The sequence below is a fragment of the Benincasa hispida genome, chromosome 9, assembly GCF_027475165.1.
Source record: "Benincasa hispida cultivar pf3 chromosome 9, pf3_genome.v1.1, whole genome shotgun sequence".
NCBI classification, from domain to species: Eukaryota; Viridiplantae; Streptophyta; class Magnoliopsida; order Cucurbitales; family Cucurbitaceae; genus Benincasa; species Benincasa hispida.
The window spans coordinates 42,204,728-42,214,808 of record NC_143486.1 but is presented as its reverse complement, the minus strand read 5'-3'; the positions used below and the strand labels follow the sequence as shown (position 1 = coordinate 42,214,808).

The 10,081-nt window shown below is 37.2% G+C and overlaps 1 protein-coding gene across 4 annotated transcripts; it reads left to right on the top strand.

Annotated features, from left to right (window-relative positions):
- Positions 1–299: 299 nt before the first annotated feature.
- Positions 300–9,725, top strand: LOC120086715 (PHD finger-containing protein 1). Of its 4 annotated transcripts, XR_005484298.2 has the most exons (9): positions 300–523; positions 681–752; positions 5,034–5,119; positions 6,936–7,319; positions 8,097–8,318; positions 8,424–8,545; positions 8,793–8,897; positions 9,014–9,130; positions 9,222–9,725. XR_005484298.2 is itself a non-coding variant. In XM_039043488.2 (8 exons), the coding sequence occupies exons 2-8, from the start codon at positions 738–740 to the stop codon at positions 9,025–9,027; spliced, it is 948 nt and encodes a 315-aa protein (XP_038899416.1). In that variant the 5' UTR covers positions 300–523; positions 681–737; the 3' UTR covers positions 9,028–9,213. The 4 variants fall into 4 exon arrangements, 3 of the variants coding, with proteins under 3 accessions (XP_038899416.1, XP_038899415.1, XP_090174527.1); XM_039043488.2 differs by lacking the exon at positions 9,222–9,725 and having other exon boundaries at positions 9,014–9,213; XM_039043487.2 differs by having other exon boundaries at positions 8,793–9,520.
- The last annotated feature ends 356 nt before the right edge of the window (positions 9,726–10,081 follow it).

The window sequence follows — 10,081 nt, the reverse complement described above, 5'->3', positions numbered from 1 at the left end:
ATATTTTATGTTATCAAAATTTTATTATTAACTATTAATATTCTAAATTAATTATTTTTCGTAATTAAATAAAATAATTTAAATAATGTTTAATTAAAAAGTAAATCATTCATTGATATTTAAAATGATTAAATAATTAAAAAGTATAAAAATATATTAAATAAATAATGTTATAATTATTTAATTTTAATATTTATATAATAAAACACATTTATTTAACATCCAGAGATTAATCATCTGTAAATCCAAATACAGTAATAATGATTCGAGATATTTAATACTCATGCTTGTGAAATATTATGTGCCAACCAACCGGCCAAAAATGAAAGAAAATCGAAACCAAAACCTAGTCATACTACAACCGTTCGGTTCCTTTTTGCCATGCCCAATTGCCCAATTTTCTGAAATACGAAACAGGCCTGTGTCATCTTCATAATGGCATTCGACTCTTAGCCCTGTTTGAAGTTGCAGTTCAAGACTACCCAACTGACACAAACCCAACATGTACTGTTTCTTCGGAGACGTAAGATTTCTTAGTTTGTTTTGTGACCAAATTCTTTTCATTCGGACCGTTGTACTCGAACTTCTCCACTCTTTGTTTGCGATCTGAACCATTTCGCTCATTTTTAACCCTATTTGAATCGACTGGTTCTTGAGTTTTGTGATGCATTTGTTTGCAGCTGTCGACCGACGCGGTTTAGCGGTGGAAATAGTTGTTCTGCTGACTGCTTCACTGTATGTATGTTGAAATGGTGAGATATTTTTCGATTCTATTACTTGGGTTTTCTTCTGATGAGTTCTCTTTTCCGATTCCTTCGACTGCATGCTTTTGTTTCATTTAGCTAGTTTAGAATTGGGGTTTTGTAAGATGAGAGCAAATGGGCATGTTGGACCTTGGAATAAAAGGATGCTTTCGCCACTAGGTTATAGGACATTGCATTGTTTTGTTATTTTATTTTATTTTTTTAATGTTAGAATTCAGCATTGATATTACGGATGGGAGTTTGAATTTTGGACTTGGAAAGGTTATGGGTGCCTTAACCTTTGAATTACGCTCATGTTGGGACAAGATAATCCATGTTCATACTCTGTTCATGTTGTTGTGAAAACTTTGCTGATAAAGGGCTTAAGGTCGATGAGTGGGGGTGTCATACAGTGCCTTGCATGATAGTATGGTTTACACGAACAAGATACGGTGGGCTTTATGTCCAGTAGTCTGTGGTTGTGAATGATATGTGTAATAGGCTCTGTAAATTGGAAGATTTTTGCGAGTTTTGTGATCGGGATATTATTTACTCTTGAATGAATGAGACTTGTATGTGCTTTTTTCCCTAACTAAGATAAACCGACTAGGGTGACAGACATTAGACAAGATTATTGCGAAAACTCTGGCTGGTAGATTGAAGCAAGTTCTTCCTAATATCATTTCTAACGCTCAGGTAGCTTTGATAGCAGGCCAGAAAATTTTAGATTGAGTGCATATTGGTAATGAAGCTATTGAAGACTATAGGGAAAGACATGAGGAGGGGATCATCTTCAGAATTGACTTTGAGAAACCCTATGACTATGTGGATGGGGACTTTCTGGACAAAGTCTTAGAGAGGAAAGGCTTTGGGGTTAAGTAGAGAGGTTGGATGAGGAATTGTGTTAGATAAATGTACTTTTCTTTTCTTGTCAATGGGAGACCTAGAGGTAAGGTTTTTCCTATGAGAGGTCTTAGGCAAGAGGATTCACTTTCTCTTTCTCTTTCTCTTCCATTTGGTGGTGCATGTCTTATGTAGTTTGGTATCGGCTGGTGTGGATAAGGGGATGATCTAAGGTTTAAGGTGGGTAAGGGTGTAGTTCATTTTTCACATCTTCACTTTGTGGTTGATACTTTTTTTTTTCTCTCTCTCTTCTCTTCAGTTCAGGTACGGAGGAGGCTTCTTTTGTCAATCTATTAATTGACGCCCTTCTTTGAAATGATCTTTTCCTCGAAGATTAATAGGGGGAAGAGTTCTGTTTTAGGTATTTGTCCCTCTAAGATTCACTCCTAGGTAGCTATGGTTGTGTGTGGAGTGAGTAGGTTCCCCTCTACTTACCTTGGGCTCCCTTTGGGTGATAACCTGAAAAGTAAGTCGTTTTGGAATTTGGCCTTGGAGAAGTTTCAAAGAAGGTTGTCTTCTTAGAATAAAGTTTGTTTTTCTGAAGGAGGAAGACTCACTCTTATTTAGGTGGTTCTAACTGGCATCCCTAATTATTTCTTGTCCTTGTTTAGGCTTTCCAACTCAAGTTAGAACATCCTTGGGTAATGGGAGCTTGACATTATGTAACGAGCCTCTTTTGGCCAAATGGTTGTGGCTTTTCTTCACCGATATCGACTCTTTATGGTTTAGAGTGATTGTAAGTAGATATGACCCTCACCCTATGGGTTGGAATTCTAATGGGGAGTTAAGGGGCCTCTATAAATCCTTCTGGGAACCTATTTCTTTTGAGTCCTTTCTCCTTTTCTCACTTCATAAATTGCTTGGTGGGGTATGGCCTTAGTGTTTATTTTTGAGAGGATTGGTGGGTTAGACAAAAAAACCTTTGTGAATTATTCCCTCGTCTTTATTTTATTTCAGATAAGTAGTTGCATCTTGTGGCGTTTGTGTTGTCTCCATTTGTCCATTCTTTGGGCTTTTGTCACCCTCTCTCCGATAGAGAGGCAGTGGAGGTGGTGAATTTCCTTGTTATCCTTCATTACCGTATTACTGTTCTTGGGAGGAGGGATGTTAAGAGGTGGTCTCTCGACCCTGCTAGGGAGTTTTCTTGTCATTCAGTTGACTGCATTTGAGGCTTTAGCCTTCTCCTTATGGAAGTAAAAGTTCCAAAAAAGGTTAAGGTTTTTGTAGTAGGTTTTATTGGGGAGAATTAATACACTGGATCAAGCCTCAAGACATTTGTAGTGTCCCAAGTTTAGGAAGGGAACATGAATTAACTGTGATCACATTCGAATCAGAGGGGATCATGAGGATATGAAAATATAATTAAGAATGACTTAAAAGAATTCAAAGTCTCTACCTATACCAATAAGATGTACCTTCCTTTTCGGTGGCTAAATCATAAGAACCCCAAAGTTAAACGTGCTTAGCTTGTAGCAATCCTATGTTGGGTGACCTCCTAGGAATTTTCCTAGAAAGCATGCGAGTGAAGACAAAACATGTGAAAGGACCCGTGTTGATTTGTAGGGACAACTTTCACTCTTAGAAGCATTCAAGACAAGTGATGACGATTTTGCCAGGTCACAGGGGATGCAGGGGAATGCCAGGGCAATAAGGTACCGAATTCGAATTCCGAATCCTGGGCTTGGGGCATTACAAATGGTATTAGAGGAAAACCTCTCCGAGCAAGATGTGGTTCAGGGATGAACCAAGAGGAAGCTGGTGGGCATGTAATGCCCCGATTATAGGAGGGGGACATGAATGGACCGAGATCATATCCGAATGAGAGGGGATCGTGAGGATATGAAAGTATAGTTAAGAAAGGCTTGAAAAAATTGAAAGTTACTACGTGTACCAACAAGGTACACCTTCCTTTTTAGTGACTCAATCATAAAAACTCCAAAGTCAAGCATGCTTAACTTGGAGCAATCTTATGTTGGGTGACCTCTTGGAAATTTTCCTAGGAAGCATGTGAGTGAGAACAAAACATATTGAAATGACTCATGTTGGTTTGTGGGGACAACTTTCACTCTTAGAAGCATTCATGATAAGTAAGGACAATATTACCAGATTGCAAGGGATGCAGGGGAATGCTAGGGTAATTAGGTGCCAAATTTGGATTCCAAATCTTGGTCCGAATCTTGGGCCTGTGGTGTTACAACATTCCTCCTTCGTCTTGCATCCACAATGGTGCATTCTCTTTAGGAGCTTGGAGACATCAATGGGATTTGGTTCATTTGTTATGGGAATGCTAGTTTGCATTCCTTTGGAGTTGGTGGCAGAGTTCTACGGGGATCGTGGGGCTCGAAACAGGAATGCTTGTTCTTTATTGGAGGAGGTGGTTTTGAGCTCGCTTTTCAAGGAGAAGATTATGGTGTTGTGACAAGGAGTTCCGTTGCTATTTTGTTAGGCATGTGATTGGACCTAATGATAGAATTTTTAGGTATGTGGAGAGATTTAGTGAGGACGTTTCGAGAGTTATGGAGAATTAGGGGGCATTTGGGGTAAGGAGTTGGTTATTATAGTTCTAGGTTATTATAGTTGGGTTATAATAGTTTGTGTTTGAGATGTAGATTATTTTATTTTGGATTATAATAGTATGTGTTTGAGGTATAAACTATTTTAGTTTGAGAAATAAATAGTAAACACTGTAGCAAAGAATAAAAAAAATGATGAATGTAAAATAGTACATACTGTAGCAAACGAGGGTTTTGAAATAGTGTTGACTGTAGCTAATTGGGGACTACAAAATAGTATTTACTGTAGCAAGAGGTGGTTGTTATAATCTGAAGATAGTCTTTGTCCCAAATGCCCCCTTAGTGCTTCTATTTGGACGTTGGTTTTGTAATTATAATATAGGCCTCGTTCTTTTGGATTGGATTCTGTTTCGTAGTCAGTCTTGGACTTTCAGTTTTTTGGGGGTTTGTTTTTGTGTGTCCGTGTATCATTTCATTTTCTCACTAAAAGTTTGGTTTCTTACAAAAAAAAAAAAAAAAAAAGAAAGAAAGAAAGAAAAAAAATGTGGGAGGTCATTGAAGTTATTGTAAACTTTAACTGTCTACACGGCGAGCTATTTAAAGGCCACAAGCCAGCATTAAACAACATAACAACTCAAATAATTATCCCCAACAGCCTTTTAAACAACCACACGGCTGCTGTAATTGTAAATGCAAAAAGGAAACTGCATACAACAACAAAGGAAACAGCCCGGAGAGGACATAATTCTACATCATTACCGAGGAGGGAGAAAATAGGGATCACACTACTGACATTTTATTCTGAAGCACACTTTTACTTCTGCAGTTTATTTGGTTCTGAGGTTGTCAATAATGACCATTTTAAACACTGCAGGTTGATATTTGTCAGAAATGTGGAGACAGAGGTTTTCTTGAGGCTTTAAATTATTGTAAAAAATGTCAGGCTTATCCCATCCATCGGTATGCATTACTGATAATTGGCTTTATATATTTTATCTTTATATCAAATTTTACTTATCATTGGTTTTCTGTAATTGTTAAATATATCAAATTGTCTAATGTTCTATAACGCATGTGGTCACTCGCCACCACCTTGTGTGTTTTTAGGCATGAAATCACATTATGAGCATCCCGATTTTTGTTTTGTTGAAGGAAAAATGAATAAAATATTGTCCTAGTGAAGTGAGATGCATATATATATCTATATTTTAAATGTAATTGAATTATAAAGGGGAGAATCATGGGGAGAATCATGTACGCTATAGCATTATATGAAGTACATAATTGGTAAAAAAGGTCTTCTTCAATGATAAGATTGGAATGACAGATTTTAGCTAAATGCACTAAAAGGTATGACGAGACATAATATATTTTTATTTAGTTACTACATTGTCCCCCCTCTGCCTGTCTCTGAAAGCACTTTTCTTGGCCCACCAACTGTTGTAGGTGGCAAACTCCACCTCGCCTAGTGATGGGTAACCATTTAGGTTGCTTTAGGAGACTGATGGGAGTTTGAACAACTCAGGTATTACAGCGTTACATTCTAAAAGAAGTTAAGATATGGATACCAAATGATTATGGTCATTGAAGTATGTATAAATGAATATAGAGCTCTCTATTGATGAAGTAGAGGATTGCATAAATGGACTCCCTTGTGGTACTAGGAAAACGGACTCCAATTTAAGTTAATGACAAAAAGGTTTTGAAAATGAACACCAATGAGAATGATGGTATTTAGCCATATCTAGCATTTCATCCCATTCTCTTTCCTATCAGTGACCAAAAATTATCATTCCTTTCTAACCATAAACTCCAAATAGTAACTTTAACTGCAGTCATTCGCAGGATGTTTTCTCTCTGAATTGATGGCCTCCGAAATTGAATAAAACTCCAAACATTCCCTGCTGTACGAGCATGAGAATAAGAGACATTTGAATGTATTCATGAGAAGTCTTAATTTTGATGAATTGAGTCGGTGTTTTAAAATTCCTTCCTGGGTGCACGACTAGGTGCTAGGCATAGGTTTTGGTGCACACAAGTAGGTGCCCATTAGGTGTGTGCCTTTTGTGAAGCCCCAAGTTCCAAAGCCCTGGACCTTGGGGTTCTTCATTCTTCTAAAGAAATAAATAATTAGGGTTTTTCCTTCTTTATTAACTAATAAAATTTCCTAAACCTAAATGTAAAATTCCTCGTCTTTAGGAGTTTGGTTGGAAAGAAATACAAGTAATGTCATTAAAACTTCAGAGCGGTCATGACAACTAATGTCTGATTGGCACATTTTGATGCATTTAATTAGGTTTTGCATTTTGTATTATTACCCTTGTTTAAATATCGAGCAATGGGGCCGTTTTTTATAATTTTGATCCCTTTTCTCTTTCTTGTGTTGAAGTTTCTATCTTTTGGTGAATCTCTTTGTTCTTTCATTCATCTTAATGAAATCTAATATTTTAAATATTGAAAAAAACAAACAAAAAAAAAAGAGTGAAGCAATGGAGATTTCTCAGGCTGACATGCTGCCTAAAACAACCTTTGTTTATGTGCTGTGCTTCATAAGTGGATATGGAAAAGATCGTTTCTAATGGTCCAGTCAATTTGTTTGCCCTTTCTAAAAGCCATTAAATCTAAAATGTCAATGGAATAATTTTCTTTGCTTCTGCTAACTATGTGTGGCTAAATGATTGTCTGAATTACATTTCCTTGTAATTTTTATTTGGAAAATAGATATCTAATTAATTTTGCACTTTCAACCTTCACTCTTGGTCTCTTTACTATGCAGCTATTGCCTAGATCCATTGCCAGAATCTTTTGATGAGTATGTTACTTGGCTTTGTGAAGATTGTGAGGCAACCATTTTGCCAACAGTAAATTCTAAAGTTCAATTAAAAAAGGAAAAGCTTGTAAAACGACTCGAGAAGAAAAAAAAGAAAAAGAAAAAAAAGAAGAAAACAAAGAGGAATGATGATTATGGTCAGAGTAATCCCCTTCAACTACCTGAGGCACATTGCAGTGAAAAGAAGAATGATACAACACCTGGAGGGCCAGGAGAGCCAGTATGTGAAGGTGGGGCCAGTCACAGTCAAGTCGCTACATCATCTGATGCGTGTAATTCCATGAGGCACGACTATTATGTTGCACAGCCTATAGTAGATCCAGTCTGGAGGTAAGAGGTTTTTGTTTAGGGCTAGTCGCAAAATGGGCAAAATAAGTTTTTAAAATTAGGCCCGTAGCCCAAGCCTTTTTGTTTTACAAAAATAGCAAAAAAGAATTCCCAACCCACGATTTAAGACAGGAAATATAAAAAATTGTACGGATATACCTAATACACTTGATACACTTGATACTCGATACAATTGAATTAAAATGATACACTTAGATTTTTTTTTTCCTTTTTTATAAAAGAAGCTTTGAACTTTTTCTTCAAAAGTAGTCGACCCCTTCGCCCCAACATCTCTCTTCAAACAACCTGGCCACTATCCACCTATAATCGAGCTCTGACCACTAGAAACCATCATGTCGCCTCCGTCCTTTGACCCAAAAAACCCATGACGATGCTTGAAATCGAGCTTCTACGCCGCCGCCTTCGAAGCCCTCAGATGGCTTTGCTGCCAAGCCAATTCAATCGAAGGTGGCGATTGAGTTCCGACCACCAGAAACCACCATGTCCCTGCTGTCCTCTGACCTAAAAAACCCACGATGACGCCTTAAATCGAGCTCCTTCAATGATGCCTTCGAAGCCCTTCGCTGCCAGGCCGATTTAAACGAACGTGGCGATTGTGAAGCTCTATTTTACCACATTTGCAAACTCAAAGACTCAAAAGAGACACGCCTGCAAATCCCTAAACTCGATTTGCTACCCAATACAATTTCTCTTTTGTTTATGTCTATTTTTATTTTAAATTTTCAAAATGAAGGACAATTCATATTTTGGTCGTGACAGGGGAACTTTAAATTTTTGGAACCAAAGCATTAGCAGAGTTTGCGTAGTTGTTGCGCATGTGTCTAGCTTAGCATGCTCAAAAGTGTACGAGGAGGCAAAGATGTTACCTGAGTTACTTTCCGTTGAATTACTTCGTAGATGTGATGTATGGCCTAGAGGATTTAAGAAATTGGGGCCAACTGATCAAAGTATTGCTCTGTATTTCTTTCCAGATGAGGAAAGGTGATTAATTTTATTCTTCTACTTCCACTTCTCTCTATCTACTGCTTCAATTTATGAAAATGTGTACTTATTTATTTGTTTATTTATTTTTTTTTTTTGCGGCAGCCAAAAGGCGTTTGATCTTCTGGTAAATGCAATGATGTGCCAGGACCTAGCCATGAAGGCTGTGTTGAAAAATGCAGAGCTATTAGTTTTTACTTCCTCCATGTTACCAATGCGATACTGGAGTAAGGCCACAAATGAACCTTTTATAATTCAGTTTGTTGATTCAATCGTGGTACATTGAGAACTGGTGACGAAATGTATTGATTTACCAAGTATTCTTTTCACTGGAGATGTAATCTTTCGATTATTTTAGGGGTGAAAATTCCAAATGAATGCACATTTTCGCATTTTCTTTCAACCTCTCGTGCAATTCATTTAGCAATGTCATTCCAGCTTCTTGTATTAATCACTGAAAATATCCATGTGCAGGATTTCAAACAAAGTACTATTTATGGGGCGTCTTTCGTGGAAAGCAAGTGCAACCGAGAAATAACGTCGCTTCTGAGGAGGGATCTTTTGCTGATTCATCACCTTGTATGCAAAGCCCTATAAGTCCTATAAGTCCTTTAAGCAACACCAGTATTCTTCATTCTGGGTCACTTCGTTCTTGCTCTCCTCTGTCATATGACTAATTGGTTGATCAAAATCAGTACTAGGTCTCTAAGTGGCAATAGATTCGAACTCTGGCATTGATCTCAGGACGAACATAATTCCAGTTGCTAACCAAAAGACAGATGCTGAAGAATTCTGAATTGAGGTCAGGAATGGTGAGAGCTCAAAAAGTCTTACGTTTAAGTTGGAAACAATTTTGGAGGATGAGTAGATGATGAATTTATATCGTCTTTCTTTCTGGTGTAGATGTACATAGCTCCTCCCCAACTTCGGCTCTTTTGAGGCTATTTCAGTAACTTTCCAATGTTCGTTTCTTCACAGCACCAATGCTGTATGCTAAGGAGAGACGAGTGACTAAATAGTTTCCCCTTAACACCGAAGGCCATTTGAATTTATAGGGGAAGTGCTGCCCTTGCCATTCGCAGTTCTTTTCGGGGAATGGCTTTTGTATTGTGGCTTCGGTTTTACCTCTTTGTTGGTGATGTATAGCTATAGCAAAACAAAGCTTAACTTGAATATCTAAACTTATAATTTTTAGTGTGAAACCTTCTCAAGCCTAACATCTAACCGATCCATGTCAATATTGTTGGTGAGTTGGCTGGGGGTTCTAAAGGGAGAGGTTATTGTTCTTGTAGTTATGCTTGTTATTTAGGTTAATAGCAAATATGTTGCATTTTTCATAACCTCAACATGTGTTAATGACTCATGGTTAAGGATATATGATGTTACAGCAAGCTATGTTTTGTGGTCTTTTTTGTTTGTTAGATACGTTATGATTGCCTCTTCTACATATTGGTCGATTTGTAAATCAAAAGTAGCTTTTAACATTTGAGATTTGTATTAGGTGAGAATCACCCTACTAGGTGCTGAGTTGTTCAAGAGGACTTGTGTTCATGTCTCTTTAACATAAATATCGACATTTAGTGTTGTAAACATCGACGTAGTTCAATCAAGTAAATAAATACTTACCTCTCTAGAGATTAAATATTCTAATTAATATTTTCATATAAAGGAATAATTATACTTTTGATCTCTAAGATTTACTGAGGTTGCATCTGGGTTCTTAAGTTTTTAAAGGACCTTACTCTTACGGTTTGTTTTGGTTC

What these genes read in the sequence shown, in the direction of transcription:
- LOC120086715 (XM_039043487.2), top strand. An exon ending in ATAGTAGATCCAGTCTGGAG is followed by an intron (nt 7,320 to 8,096) that starts GTAAGAGGTTTT and finishes TGGTCGTGACAG; the next exon opens with GGGAACTTTAAATTTTTGGA. An exon ending in GTTACCAATGCGATACTGGA is followed by an intron (nt 8,546 to 8,792) that starts GTAAGGCCACAA and finishes ATCCATGTGCAG; the next exon opens with GATTTCAAACAAAGTACTAT.